At 53.7% G+C, this 20,916-nt stretch overlaps 5 protein-coding genes across 5 annotated transcripts; 3 read left to right on the forward strand and 2 right to left on the reverse strand.

Annotated features, from left to right (window-relative positions):
* Positions 1-614: 614 nt before the first annotated feature.
* On the reverse strand, positions 615-2,414 carry KVR01_007727 (uncharacterized protein; the record flags this gene model as incomplete). Its single annotated transcript, XM_044791024.1, has 4 exons — positions 615-797; positions 866-1,764; positions 1,817-2,022; positions 2,080-2,414. The coding sequence occupies 4 exons, from the start codon at positions 2,412-2,414 to the stop codon at positions 615-617; spliced, it is 1,623 nt and encodes a 540-aa protein (XP_044642705.1).
* Positions 2,415-6,280: 3,866 nt separating this feature from the next.
* KVR01_008302 (uncharacterized protein) lies at positions 6,281-8,347 on the forward strand. The gene is made up of 2 exons (XM_044791805.1): positions 6,281-7,283; positions 7,368-8,347. Exons 1-2 carry the CDS (start codon positions 6,946-6,948, stop codon positions 8,050-8,052), a joined length of 1,023 nt encoding a protein of 340 aa, XP_044643280.1. The 5' UTR covers positions 6,281-6,945; the 3' UTR covers positions 8,053-8,347.
* A 568-nt stretch (positions 8,348-8,915) lies between these two features.
* On the forward strand, positions 8,916-9,462 carry KVR01_007878 (mRNA splicing protein SMX3; the record flags this gene model as incomplete). Its single annotated transcript, XM_044789631.1, has 4 exons — positions 8,916-8,921; positions 8,991-9,028; positions 9,111-9,170; positions 9,297-9,462. 4 exons carry the CDS (start codon positions 8,916-8,918, stop codon positions 9,460-9,462), a joined length of 270 nt encoding a protein of 89 aa, XP_044642856.1.
* A 428-nt stretch (positions 9,463-9,890) lies between these two features.
* Positions 9,891-12,494, reverse strand: KVR01_007746 (protein arginine N-methyltransferase; the record flags this gene model as incomplete). Its single annotated transcript, XM_044784517.1, has 4 exons — positions 9,891-10,073; positions 10,161-11,605; positions 11,682-12,294; positions 12,357-12,494. The coding sequence occupies 4 exons, from the start codon at positions 12,492-12,494 to the stop codon at positions 9,891-9,893; spliced, it is 2,379 nt and encodes a 792-aa protein (XP_044642724.1).
* A 757-nt stretch (positions 12,495-13,251) lies between these two features.
* Positions 13,252-17,092, forward strand: KVR01_007833 (DEAH-box ATP-dependent RNA helicase PRP43). The gene is made up of 3 exons (XM_044785363.1): positions 13,252-14,547; positions 14,610-15,559; positions 15,661-17,092. Exons 1-3 carry the CDS (start codon positions 13,359-13,361, stop codon positions 15,823-15,825), a joined length of 2,304 nt encoding a protein of 767 aa, XP_044642811.1. The 5' UTR covers positions 13,252-13,358; the 3' UTR covers positions 15,826-17,092.
* The last annotated feature ends 3,824 nt before the right edge of the window (positions 17,093-20,916 follow it).

The following is a 20,916-nucleotide window of genomic DNA, read 5'->3' on the forward strand; positions in this document are numbered from 1 at the left end:
AATAATAATTTTAATTAAAATATTATAAAAGTTATTTAATAAATTTAAATTTAAAAATAGTTATTATATAAATAAATTATATTAAAAACACTTAATTAAAAATTATTTTTTAAATATATATATATTTATATATATATATTAATAAAGGTTTTATTAAATAAATATTATAATTTTTATTTAAATATATAATTATTAATTTTTAAAATTTAAAATAAAGAAATAATTTATAATATATTATTTTAAATTTTTATAATAAGTATTAAAACTTTTAAAAGGTTTTAAAAGTAATTTATTAAAAACATAAAAATAAATATAATAAGTTTATTTTTCTTTACGTTTATACTTTTATTATTAATAATTATTAATTTTTTAATAATATAAAAAAGTATAAAAAAAAATAAGAAAAAAGAGGATTTAAAGTTTCTTTATAAAAGGACTATAAGGATATATATAAAGCTATTAAAGACTTTATATATAAGCTTTAAAGGGAAGAAATGAGTAATTATATAGTGTAAAGGAAAAATATAGTGTGGCCGAAGCCTTAAATAGCTATAACTATAGATTGTCTTATAATCCCCTTATAGAATGGAATCAACCATACCTAGGTAGGTATCTTATACACTGCCCTTCTTGACAGTCTGGCTGTCATTCTCCTCGTCTCGCAGCTTCTTGTTCTTCTCCTCGAGTCCGAACTTGGTGTTGAGCTTAGACCGCAGCGTCACCTCTCTCTCGAGCCACACCAACAGCCAGCCCAGTCCGGCGAAGGCGATCCCCACATACCAGACGGTGCGCATGGACTGCCATATGGTCAGCAGATGTTCTGGGGCAGGAACAGGAACAGGAACACTCGGGGCGGGTAACTCACAAAACGGAAGAGATTCACGACCTCTTGACGGGAAGAAGGGTCCACGATGCTGTCCAGGAACGTCTGCGTGGCATGCTGGTATGCCTTGCCGCTGTTCAGGAATTTCGCCAGGTTCTGATCGGCCAACCCGTCGGCCCTGACACGGCACTCGTTGTTGAATATGGCGGCAGGGATGGTGACACCCCAGATGGTACCGAAACCTCGGGTAAAGGTCCACGTGCCAGTGGAGAGCGCGACTAGGCTTTCCTCGAGGGGTGCCTGCATGGCTGGGAGAAGAATGGCAATCATCAGACCGGCGCCGATGGCGAGTAGGAGTTGGATGCATGCCCAGGCTGCCTTTGGGGAATCTTGGTCGAGGATACTCAAGAGGCCGAAGGCGACGGTCACGATAGCCATTCCCATCAGGTGAAGCGGCTTGTAGCGGCCCCATTTGGCGAGAATGTTCCCGCCAAGGATCGCGAACGGGAACAGACCGGCGAACAGAGGCAGTGTATCCACCCCCGAATAGAAGGCCGAGATGCCCAGGACCGACTGGAAGTATATAGGCACAAAGTAGAACGCCCAATAAGTGCAGATTGTATGAAGGAATGTCACGCCGAGTACGGCGACGACAGTACGATCGATAAGGACAGCCCGAGGAAGCGATGGGTTCTTTGCAATAGTCCACTCGAAGGCGACGAACAGCCCAAGGCCAACAAAGCCGAGCACGAGCGGGACAATGACACGGTATGAGTTCCAATCGTACACCTGGCCTCCCCAGGTGATTCCGATGAGGACCGAGACGGTCGAAGCGACAAAGATGGCATTACCACTAAAGTCGATGCGTGCCATCTTGTCCTTCCAGCTAGCAGGCGGTGGCTTGACCAGGTGCAGGAAGATGAAGAGAGCAACAAGAGAGCCTGCCATGCTTGTCAGCTCTGTAATGCTCCGCGTGGGCGTGACTCAACTTACTTCCTCCGATAGGCAAGTTGATGTAGAAGGCCCAACGCCACGTGCTGCGTTCTATCAGGAGTCCACCGAGGAAGGGGCCCAACACGGCACCCACGCCAGACACCATTTGCACGATGCCCATGTACTTTCCCCGCTCACGCAGCGGCACCATGTCTGTGATGATGATGTTGATCATGAGGGCAATGCCACCGCCGCCGAGACCTTGGCTTCACATGTACATATACATCAGTGACGGCTCAACATGGCTTGACGACGGGACTTACACGACACGGCCACCAATGAGCATGGCCTGCGAGTAGGCACCGCCGCAGATGCCACTGCCGAGGGTGAACAGGGCGACAGACACCAACGTCAGCCACCGGCGACCAAACACGTTGCTGGCCTGGGCCATGAGCGGCAGCATGACAACGGTTGCCAGGAAATATGCGTTGGGGACCCAGATGAAGGCATTGCCACCGCCAAGGTCCTGGGTAATGGTCGGCAGCGCGCTGGTGATGATGGTGCCCTCGAGGGAGGAGCACAGCGCAGTGAAAGCCAAGGCGGTGATGATGGCCCAGAAGCGCGCCGAGTGTTTGGGTGGGTTTTCTGTGGCGGACATGGTTGTTGAGGACTGGATGATGTGAAAGAGAGGATATCCATGTCAGTAAATGCCTGCTCTGGTGGATATTTGAATGTGTGTTTCGGTCACATTGTCCCTGATATTCGGCCACTTTCGGACACTTCCGGCCACATCATCATTGGTCACCCCTTGTGATTACCATAGGTACCAATCTTCACGCACCGAATACAGTGGTCTAAGACAGTAACGACGTGTATCGAAGTTTAATCTCATGCCCGTATTAATCATATCTTTGCCTGCTTCGTTATCGACGCATCGTGTAGCTCGACATGTAGCACTGCAACATCATGTATCCGTTCTTCAAGTACTCGCCCTCGCGCCACTACTTCTCTTATAAGTGGTGCAACCTCGAACTACTGCGACTGCTAGGATGCGAACGACTGGAACGAAAAGTTCCTGGCCTTGGCCGATAGAACACAGTCATGTGCCGAGGAGATGCATTGGAAGGGCCACACGTCTGTCGCCAGGAAGACGTATCTTCGCGCAAGTAATTAATTTCGCTGCGCCCAGTACATGTTTCCTCTGATGGAAGAAAAATATCAACACTTCTTTCTGTCGCTATACCACCGCAGCATGGTGTGTCGCTGAGGCCCGACGGTGAGGTTGTCGTGTCCGCCGTCCTCGACTTTCTCAAGGAATACGCAGGCTCCCATCCCGACGCCGACCTCGATCTGGATCTCGACGCCATCACCATCACAGGCCAGTCGCTCGGCGACTACCTGGCCCTGCGTGCTGCGGCGGACCCGTGCATCAAGGCCGGCGTCGCCATTGATCCCATCTACGACTTCTATGACCTTGCCATGTCGTCTATGCCCCCATGGCAAATCTCGCCAATGTCCCCGAGGGTCAAAAGGAGCTCTGGATCCCGAGCGAGTGGTCCGAGGGCGGTGCTCAGGCCAAGTCTGGTGCGTGGCCTTTGTTATAGTAAGTCAACCGATGGGCCTACGCACACCCCCAGCCACGCACAGCCAATTCCCACCAAAAAGGCTAAATTCCACACTTTTTTATTTAATTCTACCTAAATTTTATAAATATAATAAAATATTAATTAAATCCTTCTTTTTATACTTAATATATAATAGAAATATTAGAATTATAAATATTTTTTAATATATTTAAATTATATAAAAAGATTAAAGTTTTTTTAACTTTTCTTTTTATAAATAATAAAAGATTTAATTAGTATATAAAATATTAATTTTTAAATTATTTTATAAGTATAATTCTTAAGTTTTATAATAAAAATATTTTTATATATATATTTATTAAAAAGAAAGAAAGTTTATTAATAATTATTATTTAAAATTAATTATTAAAAATAAAAAAGCTAGAGTTTATTTATTTTAAGCTCTTTACTTATTTAAAATCTTTAATAATTAATTCTATAAAATATTTATTAATAAAATCTTTTAAATAAAATTTATTATTATTTAATTAAATTCTTTTAATTAAAAATATTCTTTAAATATTTTTTAAAAAGTTTTAATTTATCTTTTAAAAATATTTAACTTTTTTATTTAATTCTTTTTTATTTTATTTCTATTAATCTATTAATAAATTAATATATTAAGAATTTAAAAATATTTTTAATATAAATTATTTATAAATTAAAAACTATATTTAAAATATTTCCTTATATAGATTTATATAGAGTTAATAAATAAAGATTTAAAAATATAACGTTTTAGTCTTTTTAGTAGGAAATAGCTATGCGTAGGTGGGGGTGTGTGTGGGCCCATCGGTTGACTTACTGAACCTTTAAATTTCTAGATAATAAGTTAGGCATCGAGCGGATTCGTTAGATAGGGATCTAGATTAATAGAAGTAGGCTACTAATAAATAGGTACCATTAATAGACTTTTTACTGCCTGTACTTTCATACTTATTTAAATAGATTACTTAAGTAGTTTTACTTTTATTTTATATATATTTAAAGATATACTTATATAATAAGAAGTAATAAATAAAAAAATAGTTATATAATATAAAGTAAAGTTATAATATAATTAAAGTATAATAATTAATTTAAAAGTTAAAAAGATAATAAATAAATAGATATACAATTAAATAAAAATATAATATAACTAAAGCCCTTAGCTAAGGCTATAAGTATTATACTTACTCTTTAAGGATGTGGGTGTATATACTTTCCTCTTGGCTTACTCAGGAACAGAATTCGGCCGAAAACATCAATAAGACGCCATGTTTTACCAGCCAGAAGATGTGGACGGAGCCCGGTTCGTAGAGCAGTGAGGTCAACTACACACTGGGGATGCCAGCGGAGAAGTACTTGAAGGAAAAGGCCATTTGAGCGGTGACAAATAGGGGCCTCATCCGAGCTGACTCCCGCGCTGGCCACGGATCTTATGTACAAGCAGCAAGAATTGGTTTATAGCCACTATTCTCGAGAGAACTCGTGCGCTAATTACGTGCCATACTAGCAGCGGGCGAGCGCTTGAGGGGCCTGCAGCCATGATGCCTGTCTGCACGACTCTTGAGCCTTGGACAAATTTCCACGACCGAGACCATTCTTTTGGGTTCTATTCTGGACCTGATTCTTGACTGTAAAGGCCCCATTACGTTTTGAGCAGGAAACAATCTTCTGCCGAGCTGGAAGCTGTCATGGAGCGCATCGCCCTGGCAGAGGAGAGCAGGAAGCTCAAATGGAGAGGATAGACGGGCATGCTGATAGAGGATAATTATGTGCATTTGGCTGGGGGAAGTACATTCCCCGCCAGAATAAATCGTTTGTAGGGCTCTCAGCCCAGGGCTACTCACGCATGTAGAAGAGAATGTAGATCTAGGGTACCTAAAATGTCATTCAATCTTGCGATACGCTTGTCTGTTAACTTATTTAGATTCTTAGCCACAACTGTAGAGATTTTGTGATACAGACTGTTCTGACACAGAATGGTTGATAATACTACCTACCTAGTCATATAGGTAGCTTCATGGTGCCTCAGCGGTTCCCAAAAAAGGACCAAAAGTGCCTTTCCAAGACAATTATACTTCCTCCTTGTGTCCCAGCTACTGACCTTGGCAATGTGCGCAAGCACAAGACTTGGTTAGCCACAAGCGCCGTCTCACCCAAGCGTCGGCTGGGGTTCAGAAGGCGATGCCGTGTCAGGGACTATCTTTCGATTTTTGCTCGCAATCACAAAATGCCCCCAGGAGCCCCCAGAAGTCACGAGGCTGGCGCATGATGCAGTCAAGAGATTGGACGTTGGAGAAGTGTACTAGCGCAAGCACTTGAGGGATACCAGACCCAATATACCAGCGCCACCCTGTCGAGTAGGTTGGACAACTCACTAGGCCGAGCGACGAGGGTGCTGACCCCACCATCATCCCTGAAATGCGAAGAGGCATCGAACAATCGAAGTGCCTGGCCTAGAGGTGGGCGTGCTGGACCCAGGCTTGAGTGCCCAGATCGGTGCTGCAAAGGTGGATTCAGTTGAGAGTGCAGTTGTGCTCGAGGCTCACATGTGCAGGTCAACAACCGAGCCATGCGGGCAAATTTGAAGCCAACTCTGCCCGAATGCACGACTGATAGACTGCATGTTCCCTGGGGCAGCAGCCATCACATGCAAGATGATGCACCAGGGCGATTTGGGCGATTTTAGAAAAAGCAGCAGTGTGAGGCAAAGAATTTACACTGTATGGGGCGGGGCTCAAGGGGGTTTTCAGCACCAGGGCAGCACTCCGTACACAGTGCCAGCAACAGCCTTGGAAGTCAAGTAAGTAGCTTTCTTGGCCAGCAGCTGCAAACGTGCGCGCGTGCTGCGGGGGAGAGACTCTGGGGGGAAGACTCGGGGGGGGGGGGGGGGAGAGAGTGCGACACTGCCCATCGCATTCTATCTGTACCAAGCCTTTTCCAAGACCAACGTTCCTCACACAGACTCTCACCACATGTACTGGCTGTCCATTGACTGCCACGGGACGGCCATATTACGCCAGGGATATCTGGCCCAAGGTCGCATTGTCCTTCCCGGCAAGTTGGGGGCGCCAAGCGGGTGGACAAGGCTGCCCGGTGGTCTTGGGATGGCTTGGATGTGATCATCCCAAGAGGAGAGGAAAAAAAGGGGCCCCCTGCCTGGTGGCATGTTCTCTCAAATTGGGCACTTGATGAGCCGCCAAAGCACGCAAAGCACGCAGAGCACGCAGAGCACGCAGAGCACGCAGAGCAAGCCAGCAAGCACAGGACGCGCATACAAGTACGAGGCATGGCCCCGGCCCAGCCCTGCCCAGCCCAGCCCTTCCGAGCAGCCTACTTAAGTACTCACGCCCGGCTGTTTTTAAAGTTGGTCGTGTATCGACGTCTTTGCAAGCCTGACACACGGAATATTTGCCTGTTTTGCCCTTTTGAGAAGCCTCCGGCCCACTGCCCTCCAACTTCAACCTCCCCTACATCCTTCAAATTTTCGCCCACATCTCCGCGCCCGGCGTCCCGTTCGCTCCCGCCGCTATCTCTCTCTCCTCATCCTCTCCGCATCTCGTCTTTTGGGTGAGGATCATGGGCCTCAAGGCATACGACTCCTCCAGACCCATCCACTGCAGCCCGCCCCCGGCCATGAGCGACAGACTAGGCAATCACACGGGGCCATGCCCCTTTCAGGACATGCTGCCCGTGGAGATCAGGATCCACATCTACGAGTACATCCTCTTTGAGAACGGCAACTTCTTCAGCCTCGACTACGAGGAGGGGAGGTCCATCCCCACCCTCTTCCCCAGGCTGAGGTCCCCCCCGAAGAAGAAATGCCGCCTGCACGATGCCGAGAGGCCACACGCCGCCGGGAGTCAGCATAACGGCGCGGGCAATATTCTGCCGCTGCTGCTGACGAGCCAGAAGATGTTAGTCATATCACGAGCATGCTCACCGTCATCTAATCTGCAGAGTGAACATGGACCACTAATCACCCGCCGCCCCTCGCACAGCTACCACGAGGCCGCCAGCCTGCTGTACTCGTCATCCTTCTTCCGCCTGCGCGGGATCCACCCCACAATCCAGTTCATCAACACCGTATCGCCCGCCCACCTGGAGCTGGTGCGGTCGCTCAAGCTCGTGTGGGACGACCAGGGGTGGACCGACGCCCCCGAGTTCGACACGCCGACACTGCGGTTGGCATGGCCCTCGCTGTGCGACGCGCTGGCCACCCAGTTCCCGTCCCTGCGCAACCTGTACGTGGCGCTGGGCATGCCCAGCAACGAGGAGCGCGTCGAGGAGCTCTACCTGGAGCCGCTGCGGCACGTGCGGCACGTCGACAACTTCAAGGTGTGTATCCCCGTGGGGCTCCTCGAGAGGTTCGAGGGCCTGGACCAGCGGCTGGAGGAGAGGCAGAGGGCCCACGGCGACGACCGGTTCACGCTGTGCAGACACACGGCGGGCGAGGTGTGCCCCAGCCGCAAGGAGGTGGTGCAGGCCGAGTGGCTGGGCTCCAGCAGGCCGGCAACGCCAGGTCTCAAGGTGCAATACCCCAACGTGCCCGGGCTGGAGCCGTGGGCCGACGGCGAGTGGGCGACGGACAAGGACGACGTGCTGGGAGATGCCATGCTGGCGGGCGACGGGCTGGGCGGCTCGCAGTGGTCCCAAGGTGGTCAAGCTTTTGCCCAGACGTCATGATCAGGCGATCAGGCCACTCGACGATCTGGAGTTTGATGCCGCCCTTCTCCTGCGTGTGCATGGGGTAGCACGGTAGCACGGTGACACGGGATGGGACGGGAGGTGGTGCTGCGTCTCCTGTGCTGCCCGTTTTGGGCCGGCCATGCGTGTGTCAACCGGCTGGTGCGAGGGTCGGTCCTGGGCACAGCCGGGCAACGCGGCTCGTGTGTTCTGGCCCCCGTATAATTCACGTCCATAGGACACCTAATGTCGGGTTCAGCCGGGTGACTGTATAAATCTGAAGTCTAATTTGTAACTCGGTAAAGGAGTCGTGTGTTTCGGGTCCTGCGAGTCATCAAAATAGGTCTCGGGCAGATGGGCGACACGGCACGGGTGATGGATGCAACGGTGTCCATCTACGTACCAAGTAAGCTCCAGGCCGTCTACCTAGGTAAGCTCCAGGCCATCTCAGCCGTGGCGGCGGCGGCGCAGGCGGTGCATGGCCTCCTGTGTAGAGGTTAGTGGTTACCTGGATACCTAGGTACTTAAGAAGTAGTCAGGTAATTAGGTAGGTCCTTGAAGTACCCACCTGGGTACCTAGGTAGGTACTTAAGTAGCTATCGTGGTGTGCACACGGCGGGCGGTACTACAGTAAGTACTGGCAGACAGGGTGCTCAGAGCTGGCCGTCAATTAGCCGCCAGCCGCGTAGAGACCAGATCCCTGCCCACCCCCAAAATTTAGCTGTTCCTGTACGCAAAGCTCCTTGCCTGCCCCGGTGCGCGCGCGACACACCAGGCAACTGGCAGAATTGGCGTACAGAAGCTCACAGGACGACGACGTTTTGCTGCAGCATCGCCCTCAAGCAACCAGCAACCTGCCCATCATGAGTGTCAGTCGACCCGCTCTCCACCCAGACCCCCATTTTGCATACACAGACCAGCTAACACCACAGTCGCAGTTCATGCCAGTGAACCCCCGACCCTTTCTCCAGGACCTGTACGTGTTTTCGCGCCTGCCCCCTCCTGCACGCGACGGCCATATTCAACCGGATCGAAAGAGACTGACTGGTCCGTGACAGGGTAAACAAGGAGATCTGGGTGCGTCTCAAGTGGGGAGAGACCGAGTACAAGGGCAGACTGTGAGATCCCACCATCCCTACCACACACATACACGGGTGCTGGCGCCCGCCCCCATCTACATACACGCGTCCGCCGGGGCGGCGTAGAGGAGCCTGGAAAGCTGATTGTCCTTCTTGCACTTGCAGGGTCTCCATCGACAGCTACATGAACATTCAGCTGGCCAACGCGGAGGAGTATATCAAGAACAACTTCTCGGGCTCCCTGGGCCAGGTCCTCATCCGCTGCAACAACGTTCTCTGGATCCGGGCCGTGGGCGAGGGTGAGAACGGAGATGTCAAGATGGACGGCTGATTGGAAACGGCGATGACGGGCGACTGGCATCTGAAGAGAAGGGCAGGGCCGGGCCATACCGGCGCTCGGGAGGCGGCCTGAGGGCAACCCAGTGCGCTGCGGAGCCCCACGGTATCCGATGCCCATTCTTACCGCAGCAGTCGAGTAATGCGGAATAGCCATGGTTACCATGGCGGCGTTTGGGAGAAAGGGAGCTCTGACGGCCACGGGAACGACTACTTCGTGGGCAACAAATTGTGGTTTGATTGCTATGCATACATATGACTAGGTACGGCAAAATCACACAAATATGTCTGTCTAGAAGAATGCCCCCAGCTTAGCCATATTTCCCACTTAGCAGCAGCACCAGCAATACCAGCGGTACCGGCAGCGCCCTGCATGTGGTCTCGCACCGGCAACACCAGCCTCGTGTGTGTGTGCCCTGCCCGCTACTGCATGAGACATGCCACCTTGCGGCTGCTATGCATCTCCGAGGACGCGACTTTGACCCTCGTCTTGGGGCCGATCCAGACATACGCCTCAACGATCCACTCGTACCAGACCTTGGTGTCGTCCGTCTGGCGCCACATGCTGACCTCGATATCTGAGTCCTGGGGAAAGTAGAGGGGTTGCTATTGATTGGGTGTGTCAGCATGCGAACCCGACCAACATCCAGAAGTACATCTTCCAAGGGTGTCTGTCTTGTAGATTGTGCTCACCTTGAGGGGGAAGAAAATGGGGAACCACGAGACCATGTCCTTGCTCTTCCTGTCGATCTGGTCCGGCAGGATGCTCAGCTCCACTAGCTCCCTGCCCTCGCCCGCCTGCGGCCGGTAGAGTGTGCTCTCGAAGTAGCCCGCCAGGCCGTGGCAGACGCCGCGCGGGCGGCAGTAGAAGGTCAGGTGCGTGTGTCGGGCGTTGTGCTCGTTGGTGCCGCCCGAGTTGTTCATGGCACCGCCGCCCGCGGTCCGCAACCTCGGCGCGTGTGACACGGGCCCGTTCTCGGCCTCCCACTTCTCGATGAGCGAGCCCGCGACGGGGTGCACAAACTCCCACGCCTGCTGAAACCGTGGCTTCCCGGGCACCTTTTGCGAGATGAGGTCCATCTGGTACAGCCGCACGACCCAGGGCGTCTCGAAGGCATTAGCATCGGTCGGAGCGATAGCCCGCAGGTGTGCGTGGATCTTGGGTGTCGCGATGGGCGACAGCCACGCCGTGTATGATTCGGGGATCGAGATGCCGTGCGGCCGCGCGATGTGCTTCTGAATCCCGTCGATGCACTCGGGGGACAGCTCGTTGTCGCCAAACGAGCCCAGCAGTTCCGTCACCAGGATGTCCACCTTGGGCGCCGCGCTGCCCGTGTAGCCCTGGGGCCGCGGGCCGGTCCAGTCCCGCATGTCCGTCTTGATCACCGTCACGCGCCCGCCCCATACGGTCTCATTCTGGCGCAGCAGGTACACGTAGGCGTTCTGGTTCTTCTCCACCGCCCACATCTGGATGGGCATCCCACTGCGCTCGCTGGCCCTTAGCGCCCGTGTTACCAGCGGGCCCCGGCCGGCCCCGGCGACGGTCACCACCAGCTCAGCGTTGTCACCCTTGAGGGACGACGTGGGCTTTCCGAGTTTCTTCCACTCGCTCATGGCCTGGAACATGGCCTCTTCGTACAGGTTGTACTTGACGGGGTCGCCCTCGAACATCTCGTACGTTGCCGACTCGAGGTTGTCGGACAGCGGCTGCAGGGGACTTTGCAGCCAGTCCTGGAAGCTCGTCAGAGTATCCGTCTCGAGCGGCCCGAGCGGCTCCTGCTGGCGCTCCAAGTGGCTCATGTACAGGACATGGGAATTCATGCCGGGGAGGCTCTTGGCTAGCGCGTCGCTGTGGGCTGCCTCACCGATGGTAGGAAACTCGACCTGGATGGCCGAGGCCGCCTCGACGGCTCTGTTGAGCTCTGCCTGGGAAGGCCCGACGTCGTAGAGAAGGAACCAAGGCGCGTTCTTCAAGCGCATGTAGCTAAAGATCATTTCCTGGTGGTATCGGGTGAGAGATGGGTTCCCGGTTTTGTTAGGCTGGAAGGTGTTGGGCCCAAGGGTCAGGTAGTGCAGGGGCTCCGCGAACCATCGAGTCTGGAGCTCCCTCTCTGGGAGACGGCGCGGAACCCTCAGGGCTTGGGTAGGCAGGGAGATCAGCAAAAGAACGGCACAGCATTGGTGTGGAACTGGGCTACTCGAGCAGGGTCTTACCAACAAACAGCCTCGTCGAGTACTGGCAGAAGGACCGGATGGTGTGCCACGTATCCCAAGACCCGAATAGATCAACTTCCTCGTCATTGCTTGGACCTGCCTTGGTCACAGCCTTGTGGGCGTGAAGTTCCTCGGATAGCAGCTTGGACTTCTCGTCTAACCCGGGCTCACGGTACATTGGCATGTGGATGATGATATTCACCCTGGTCGCCACCTCGAAGGCCTCCTGCACCGCCCTCGCATACTGAGCGATAGCCCTCCCGTCACCGTCCTGACGTGGCCCCGGGATGACAAGACTGCGCACCCCACAGAAGTTGGCATAGGCCACCTCGAGGTTGAGCGCCTGGCGGGAGATGCTGGCGATGACCGGGTCAGCCGAGCAGAGGTCGATCCAGGGGCTCGAGTAAGCCAGGACGTTGAGGACATATGAGCTGGGGACGAGGCTCGTGTCCTTGTTTGTGAGAGTTGGGACGGTGGGGCCGGGCAGGGACGGGTTGGCCTTGTCGGCAGCGGACAGGCTCGAGGCTTCGAGGCCGCTCACGTGGGACCTGTAGAGCTCCTTGACGCGCTGGTGGAAGTGCTCATTGGTGATCGGCGCGGTGGCGAATCCGAACTGGGTAGAGTGTCAGTGCTACTCGTCTCATGACGTGGATCGTGACAAGAGAGGGAACCTACGCCGGCGTTGAGGACCTGGCTGTACTGGCCGTCAGTGAGAGCCTCAGTCCTGGAGGAGTCATGCTGGCCGATCCAAAAAGTTGGGCGAATGTGGGCAAAAGCCTCCGACTCCGGGTTCAGAGACCCGCTGGAAGGCATTGTCAATGCACTTTCCGCGTGGGTCGCTCGAGGTTGAAGGAAGATGTTGGATTGTGTGGGAGGACAGACAAACTCAAGTTAGAAAATTACTGGGATGGAAGAGTTTGGCACTGTAGAGACAATGAGGGGATGGCGCGTATGGACGTCTCCAGAGAGAGAGGGTCTCGTCAAACTTGTCAGATGGCCAATCCACAACACAACTTGGGACAAGACATGTGTTTCTCGGCAGTGGCACATGGAGCTCGAGTCTACATGGCCCCGTGATATGTGCTTTGTTGTGCACCGTCTCGAGCCCAGTGCTGCAAAGTACAGCAGCGACGGCTATCTACTTTGAGTAATGTTTGTGTGCTGGGCACGCCTTGCAGTGCAAGACCGGGCTCCTTGGGCAGGGACACCATTGCACCAAGCCACTTTCTGTCTGCAGATGATTCGAGAGAATCGTGTCTAAGCGTCTATCTACGGCAATTGTGAGACAACAGCCTGCTCCTGGCAAGATGCGGTCTTGGTGTGAGTTAGTTATTCTTGATGGTGGTACCTTTGGGTACTATACGGAGTACTATCTAAGCAGTCAGCCCACAAGTGCTAGCTGCCGCAGCGGTTGGCCAGTGCCCACTGCTCACTGCTACTGCAGCAACGGCCAAAAAATTATCGGCTCCGACTCGGCAGGCAAGAATGCCGTCGGCTTGCCTGCCGATTGGACGATCTGCATGGTTTCCCAGGAAAATTTACAGGTCGGTTCCTGAACCGCCACCCCAGAACCCTCCCGAGCCTGTTGCCTCGCAAAGACTCTCCTGCATAGGCACTGAGACGGGACCATCAGCACGTCTGTCTCTCGAACCTCTTGCAACAGTTTGCTTGATCAGCATGGCTGACAAGCTCAAGGGCACCAAGAGGCCCAGCGCCGACGCCGACGCCGACACCCCAGGCTCCCCCAAGCGAGCGAGGCAGGCAGGCGCCATGGATGGGTACAACCCCTACCTCGCCCACCAGTACGGTGACCAGAACGGCTCCGCCAGGTCGTCTGCTTGGCCTGCATTCAACGGCATCAAGCGCCACGAGACCAACGAGAAACAGATCTCCCGGCTGGAGGACGCCGACGACAACCCATGGACCGGCGAGCCGCACACCCAGAAGTACTTCAGGATCCTCGAGGGGAGGAGGAACCTGCCTGTCCACAAGCACCGCCAGGAGTTCCTCGACATCTACCACAACACCCAGATCATGGTCTTTGTCGGAGAGACCGGTTCCGGAAAGACCACCCAGATCCCCCAGTACGTCCTCTACGACGAGCTGCCCCAGTTCACAGGCAAGCTCATCGCTTGTACCCAGCCCCGCCGGGTCGCCGCCACCAGCGTTGCCCAGCGTGTCGCCGACGAGCTCGACGTCACCCTTGGCAACGAGGTCGGTTACAGCGTCCGTTTCGACAACTGCACCTCCGACAAGACCATGCTCAAGTACATGACAGACGGTCAGCTGCTGCGAGAGTGTATGCACGACAACGACATGTCCCGCTACTCCTGCATCATCATCGACGAGGCCCACGAGCGCACACTTGCCACCGATATCCTCATGGCCCTGCTGAAGGAGATCTCCCAGCGGCGCAAGGACCTCAAGATCATCATCATGTCTGCCACCCTCGACGCCCAAAAGTTCCAGAAATACTACTTTGACGCGCCGCTGTTGGCCGTCCCCGGAAGGACACACCCAGTGCAGCTCTTTTATACCCCGGAGGCCGAGAGGGACTATATCGAGGCTTCCATCAGGACAGTGCTCCAGATCCACGCCACCGAGGAGGAGGGTGACATCCTGCTGTTCTTGACCGGAGAGGAGGAGATCGAGGACGCTTGCAGGAGGATCCGTCTCGAGGTTGATGAGATGCTGCGCGAATCCGACGTTGGCCAGATGTCAATCTACCCCCTGTATGGTACCCTGCCACCACACCAGCAGCAGCGCATCTTCGATAAGGCACCGGGCCCTATCAAGCCCGGCGGGCGGCCTGGACGGAAATGCATCGTGGCTACAAATATTGCAGAAACGTCCCTCACGATTGATGGTATGTGTATTGACTCTCTTCATTCTGATGCCCTCACGCTGACAACACAATCTACTACCCAGGCATTGTTTACGTGGTCGATCCGGGCTTCAGCAAGCAAAAGATTTACAACCCCCGAATCCGTGTCGAGTCGCTTCTTGTCAGCCCTATCAGCAAGGCATCCGCACAGCAACGAGCTGGTCGTGCCGGTCGTACGCGACCAGGAAAATGCTTTAGGCTGTACACAGAGCCTGCGTTCAAAAAGGAACTCATCGAGCAGACCTACCCCGAGATCCTGCGGTCCAACCTGTCGAACACTATTCTGCAGCTCAAGCGGCTCGGTGTACAAGATCTGGTCCATTTCGACCTTCTTGACCCGCCGGCGCCCGAGACGATGATGCGTGCCCTCGAGGAACTCAATTTCCTGGCATGCCTGGACGACGAGGGCGAGCTCACCCCACTGGGCAGCCTCGCGTCTGAGTTCCCGCTCGACCCACAGCTGGCAGTCATGCTCATTAGCAGTCCCGAGTTCTACGCTAGCAACGAAATCCTGTCGATCGTCTCTCTGCTGTCAGTGCCGTCACCGTGGATTCGGCCCAACACAGCACGGAAACGTGCCGACGAGATGAAGGCCCAATTTGCCCATCCGGACGGTGACCATCTGACGCTGCTGAACCTGTATCACGCCTTCAAGGGCGAGATGAACAAGGGTACAGACATGAAGACGTGGTGCCATGAGCACTTCTGCAGCATACGGCATCTGAGCTCGGCCGATAACGTTCGTGCCCAGCTCAAGCGTATTATGGAGACGCATGGCATCGAGCTGGTTTCCACGGACTTCAACGACAAGAACTACTACAACAACATCCGCCGAGCACTTGTCGCGGGTTTCTTTATGCAGGTGGCTATGAAGGACACGAGCAAGAGTTACACCACGATCAAGGACAACCAGCCTGTCCTGATCCACCCGTCCAGCGTGATAAAAGCCGACTACGAGTGGGTCATTTACCACGAGTTTGTCCTAACCAGCAAGGTAAATACCCTTTCCTCGGCCCTCCATATCATTCTCTCTTTTCTGCTTTCCCCCATTACTCAGAAACATTTGAATACAATATGCTGACCCGGTCTTCCTAGCAATACATTCGTACCGTAACTGGTGTCCGTCCCGAGTGGCTTCTGGAGATTGCGCCCGTCTACTACGACTTAGACACGTTCGAGAAGGGCGAGGTCAAGACGGCACTGCAACGCGTGACGGAGAGGATCCGCCGGAAACAGGCTATGAAGGGAGGGAGGGCCTAGAAGACCTATTCCTTTCCCCAGTCCGGCTAGGCAGCGCCACTTTCACAGACAATAAGTGTGAAGCCGGCAATGGTAATCACTGAATTCGCAAGCTCGATGTTTCACCATGATAGAGTCAAGCATGTCGTTTCCCACTTCACGGTGGAAAGGTTCGGAAGGGGGCAAAGACGGATACACCCACTGGCTCAAGGTGTATGGCTCCGGTCCTGATTTTGCTCTTATTGTTTGGTTGTCTTTTTTTTTTTTCAATGGGCTCTCAAGGAAGGCCACAGACTGGGCCGGCGTTCGAGTTTTCTCGAGTCTTGGATCAGGGAGCACATGATCCTAACATTAGAACAGACAGACAGGCACATACCTAGGTAGGCGGGGCGAGGTGGCGGACGAATAGAGCATCTATCCGCGGCCATCCTAAATGTTCTCACTTCCACCGACATTGTGGCACCACCAATTGCTTGAGCACTGTGGCCTCGTGCTAAAACTGCGCCGCCGCCGCCCTGTTTCGTTAATAATCCCCTCGGCCGCAAGCCCAGCGAGACCGCCCGCCCTCGCGTGAGAGAACCCGCACCTGCTTCAAGAAGAGGGGGATGGAGCTGTTGTGCCACGGGGCTCCGGCGCCGTGCTACGATGGCCACTGCCACGTAGGAAGAACAAAGGAAAGAGAGGGCCAGGCCGCCAGCCGATCGACACGGACCCTTCGAGATCAGGGGCAAGGAGGGGAGGCGGGACGGGCTGGTGCTATGTAACCATAGGGCCAAGACAGGACGAAGGCACGCGCGGGATAAGCCGAGCATCTGGCGATGGGCTCATCTTCCCAGTGTGCAACTCGAGGCGGGAGACGGGTGAAGTGAAGTTGCATGAGCCCAGGCGCGAGAGGGCGGGGTGAGTGTTTGCCTGACTAACTCAACGCGCCACCCAAGGCAACCCGAGCAACCCCTCGTCGGTAGACTTATATCTGACTGACTGCACTCACTGCCTTGGCGAACAAGAAAGAGCACCTGTCTCAAAAGACGGACGTGACCAACCCGACAACAAACCGGGGGTCGCAGGACCAGAGAGAGTCGCGATCTTGCAGATGGCGTTGTTGATGCTCATCAATCCCCAGGCAAGGATGTGGTGGGCAAGTCTGTGGCTGATGAGCATCTTTACGGGTTCCCCGACTGACTGCCTGCTGTCGTTTCCCCCCTCTTTACCCACTTGGATACCCTCCTTCTCCATGCTCTCGTGGCACACGAGCACGACAGGGGATTGGTGGCAGCTCGTCGGCAGCCGAAGGAACACAGTGATGGAACTAGGTCGTGGTGGTTATCACTGGGTTCTGCGGGAGAATGGAGGCGAGATCTCACATGCATTATCGATTCCTCGTAACACACCACTCTATAAATGCGCACACATTTTACACAGTGCACGCCTTTGCCTTGGGAAAAAAAAAAAAACCGCCTCCCATGCCCACCCGCATCACGCACGCACGCGTTCGCACAGGGCTAGGGGCTACCGCAATCATACCCATTGGCACCTTGATACGGACACAATTTGATAAGTGTGATATCGCATGCGTTCAGGAGGGAGCATTCAGCCCGCGGACAACATCACACTTAAATGACGGTCCCCACGCGCGGCCTCTCTTTGCATATACATATGCCCGTGGTGATCTGCCCATCTTCCCGCTCACGCTCCAAAACAAGGGTGTGATTCAAGGGTATAAGCCGAGCCGGGGTGGTGTGAAGCCTTGTGAGCGACCGGGGGGGGGGGCGACGGGAAACGTGGGGCTCTGCATGTGCCTGTCTTTCTGCTTGTTCTGCCCCTTTCGATTTTCCTCCTCGCCGTGCTTCCGCACATGCCAAGCCGCAACAACGACGAGAGGCGTGCGCTAGCTGCGCGGGTGCAATTGTCCTATAGTTGCTGCTAGACGCACGATGGCGTTCGGCCTGATCTCGCAGCAGTGAGAATTGGCCAAGAAAGTTTGGCACAATGCGCGAGAACGTTACGAAATGTAGCCGTGCATTCGCTCGAGCAGGCTGCGTATTGCTGGTAGCCGCTGCGACGATATCGACCGCAAATGTAAAGACCATCCTGGGTACTTAGGGTACTTGGTGCTCAGCCGGTCTGCGATACAGGTTACTCGATTGGTTCTGCCTTTGTTTCAGGGTCGGACTGCCTGGAACCACATCGGACTCTTGTGTCCTCACCTGGCTTCCCTTCTTTTTCGTGCCCATCACACCGTACACAGTGGCCCTTCGACTCACTTCTCTGGCGACAGGGTGAGTCTGTCAGAAGGTGCTGGGACTGTCACACGCTGAACGTGCTACTCAGCCGCCGACTCGGCTTACATGTTACCCTGGACCTGAATGTTATGGATGCCTCGCACGCATATTTGCTTTTCCCAGCAGTTCATGCCAACTTCTGGGTGTTCTTTTTTTTTTTTTTTTTTTTTTTTTTAAAAAAAAAAAAAAAAGTTTTAAGGCCGTTTGCTCGGAATAAGCCTAAAATAAAAGGCCACAATGGCATTATTCCATCGCCTCGTCCAGCGGAGGGCTCCGGTCGCCATGGCTGGCACATGATGACCGGGAAGAATAAGTGAGAAGCCTCGGCGAGATCTCTTTGAATAGCATACTGCGGGACGGAAGCAAACTGTGCCCTTTGAAGTGGAAGTAACGCTGTTGTTTCTTCCCATCTTGCGCCGGTCATGAAGCCGCCGATGGCGCGATGCTGTGCTCTCGCCGCTGCAGGCGAGGTGATGCGGGACAATGATGGCAGGACATGGCGAAATCGTGGTTCCACAATTCCCGACCCGGTGAAATTGATCATGAACGCCATGCTACGTAACGCGTTGTGGGTGATAGATCAATTCCTCGCGGGATGGTAGTCGTTGCCGGTGGAGCAGCATTCTCGAGGACTCGTGTGCGGCCCTGGAGTACAACAAGCTGTGAGACTGATTACCTTGCGTGTCTTGCTGTATCTACTATTACCGATTACCAAAGTCGGTTAGTCCCAAGACATGCATGCGTATTCTGGAACAAGTGAATCGATAACATGTTTCCCCTGTGATGCCGCCGCCCGCTGTCAACCGGGCATCCACTACGAGCTGGCCAATATACCCGATGCTCTGGTTCGGGTTGCGCCAACTTGTGTGTGGTCGCCAACCCCACAGCATAACACGGGTCGTCAGCCAAGGGGATTTATTTCTCAGTTCTGAGAGAAAGTCTCGGAATCCTCGGCAAGGTTAGCCGACGAAATGCTTATGGTTGCTTGCACATGCAAGCGGCCGCACATTCGAATGGCGGAGGACAAGATCCTCTGAGGGATTGGAGCAACAGGAATGATTCCGAAAATGAAGTAGCTCGCTGACCTCAAAAAAGGCATTGCCATTGCAAGCATGTGACACTGCCAGTCACCGTTGGCAAATAAACCCATGAACAGGTCGCTTGGCGGCCTTCGTCCTGCAGAACCGCGCGGGCTACTTGAATCCGGCCCTGGCGATTCATTTATCATGGCAGTTGCGAAGGCGTTCGGATGCTGCTGAAAGTGGGTGGTTGGCAGGTTGGTTCGCTACCAAGGCCCCAGCACCTCGTGGTGCACGACAGGGTCGACCTCAATCCAGTGCCCAGGCTGGACTTTTGATATTGATATATGATGCATACGTAAGTACTTTCTCGGCTAGCACTGGGAAAGGGGATGGGATTTGACAACCGGGAACTGCCGAACCCATGTGACTGACGGTCAAACAGAACCAGGAGAGGCATCGCGATGCCGATGCTTTGAGTGGTTCAGCATGTGTGTCTTTTTTCATGCCGGCTGCAAGCCCTTGCTTCCGTTCCATCAAAAGTCAATCCGGAAACGGATGAGGACCAGCTGGCGGTAGCAGGCAGAGAGGCGGCACAAAGAGGCCGTGTTAATTTGTTGGGGCATGAGAAGAGCCAGAGGCACGAACAAGTGACACTATCTGGTGCATGATGCAGTCTGCAAAGGCCTGGCAAGGCTGGCTTGTGCCATGATGTACCGTGGATCGCCCAAGTCGTGCGTGCTGGAGATTGGCGCGCGGCGGAGTGGCATGGAGGGGGGCAAGGAGGGAAATCTTGCATAGGGTGGCAAAGGCGGATGACATGCATCGGTGCTGTCAGTCCTGTGTGCCGGAGGTCAAGCCTGTCAAGCTTGTCGTGAGGCCGAGTCCATCACCGGCGCACGACGGCTGCAGGTCTGGAGCGACGTGCGAATGGGAAGAGATCCGCCCGGGGCCGTCAGGCGAAGGTGTGGTGGTGGTGGTGGGTCTGGCTGGCAGTCTGGCTGGCAGTCTGGATGGGCGCGGCAGAGGATGGGTAGATGTGGCACCATGCACGACATGAGCATCAATTTCCCCACAGTCAAGAGTCGAGTCGAGCAACAAGAACAGGCTGGCATGGTGGAAAGATGGCCTGGTTCACAGCATGCGGTTGTGACAGATCACCAAGTCGCGTGTCGTCGGACCAGGCGCGTCAGCGTTGCAGCGGACAACCCTGTGGGAGCGACGGCAACAGGAGCTTGGGGCCTGGGGCCTGGGGCAGGAAAACAGGAACAGGAACAGCAACAGGGACAGCAACAGGGACAGCAGGCGGCCGGGCAGGAACACCCTTGGAGAGACGGGCAGGGCGCTAGCAACCCGGCCGCTACATATCCGGTGCTGTCGTGCGCCCTCAGGCCAACGTCCCCCGTACCGCCCGCCCACAGCTTGTCCTGCTTGTCAGGCTTGTCACTAAAATGCTACCAGCTCCGGAATGTGGGTTGTGATATGTTGGGCACTAGACTACAGCACAGTACTCCGTACTCCGTACTCGGTGCAGACCAGTAGCCGGTGTCATCGGCCGGTAGGGGTCCGCCGCACGGCCTGGTGGCCCCACCTGGTAATTGCCATATGCGTCGTGTCTACCCTCTACACTACTATGACCTGCCGTATCGTACCATACGGTGGATTCCACGCCCTGCCGTACCGTATTTCACCTCACCTACCTAGGTAGGTAGGTACCTAGGTACATAGCAGATGCTGGTCGCAGTACTTCACTCCCAGCATACATGGTGGGGACTGACTCGTCACGTCGATCGCCCTTGTTGAGCCTCACG

Source organism: Diaporthe batatas, assembly GCF_019321695.1.
Source record: "Diaporthe batatas strain CRI 302-4 chromosome Unknown Contig00009, whole genome shotgun sequence".
In the NCBI taxonomy this organism is placed as follows: domain Eukaryota; kingdom Fungi; phylum Ascomycota; class Sordariomycetes; order Diaporthales; family Diaporthaceae; genus Diaporthe; species Diaporthe batatas.

What these genes read in the sequence shown, in the direction of transcription:
- KVR01_008302 (XM_044791805.1), top strand. Translation starts at nt 6,946, where the DNA reads ATGGGCCTCAAGGCATACGACTCCTCCAGACCCATCCACTGCAGCCCG. An exon ending in CTGCTGACGAGCCAGAAGAT is followed by an intron (nt 7,284 to 7,367) that starts GTTAGTCATATC and finishes CCCCTCGCACAG; the next exon opens with CTACCACGAGGCCGCCAGCC.
- KVR01_007833 (XM_044785363.1), top strand. Translation starts at nt 13,359, where the DNA reads ATGGCTGACAAGCTCAAGGGCACCAAGAGGCCCAGCGCCGACGCCGAC. An exon ending in AACGTCCCTCACGATTGATG is followed by an intron (nt 14,548 to 14,609) that starts GTATGTGTATTG and finishes TCTACTACCCAG; the next exon opens with GCATTGTTTACGTGGTCGAT. An exon ending in AGTTTGTCCTAACCAGCAAG is followed by an intron (nt 15,560 to 15,660) that starts GTAAATACCCTT and finishes CGGTCTTCCTAG; the next exon opens with CAATACATTCGTACCGTAAC.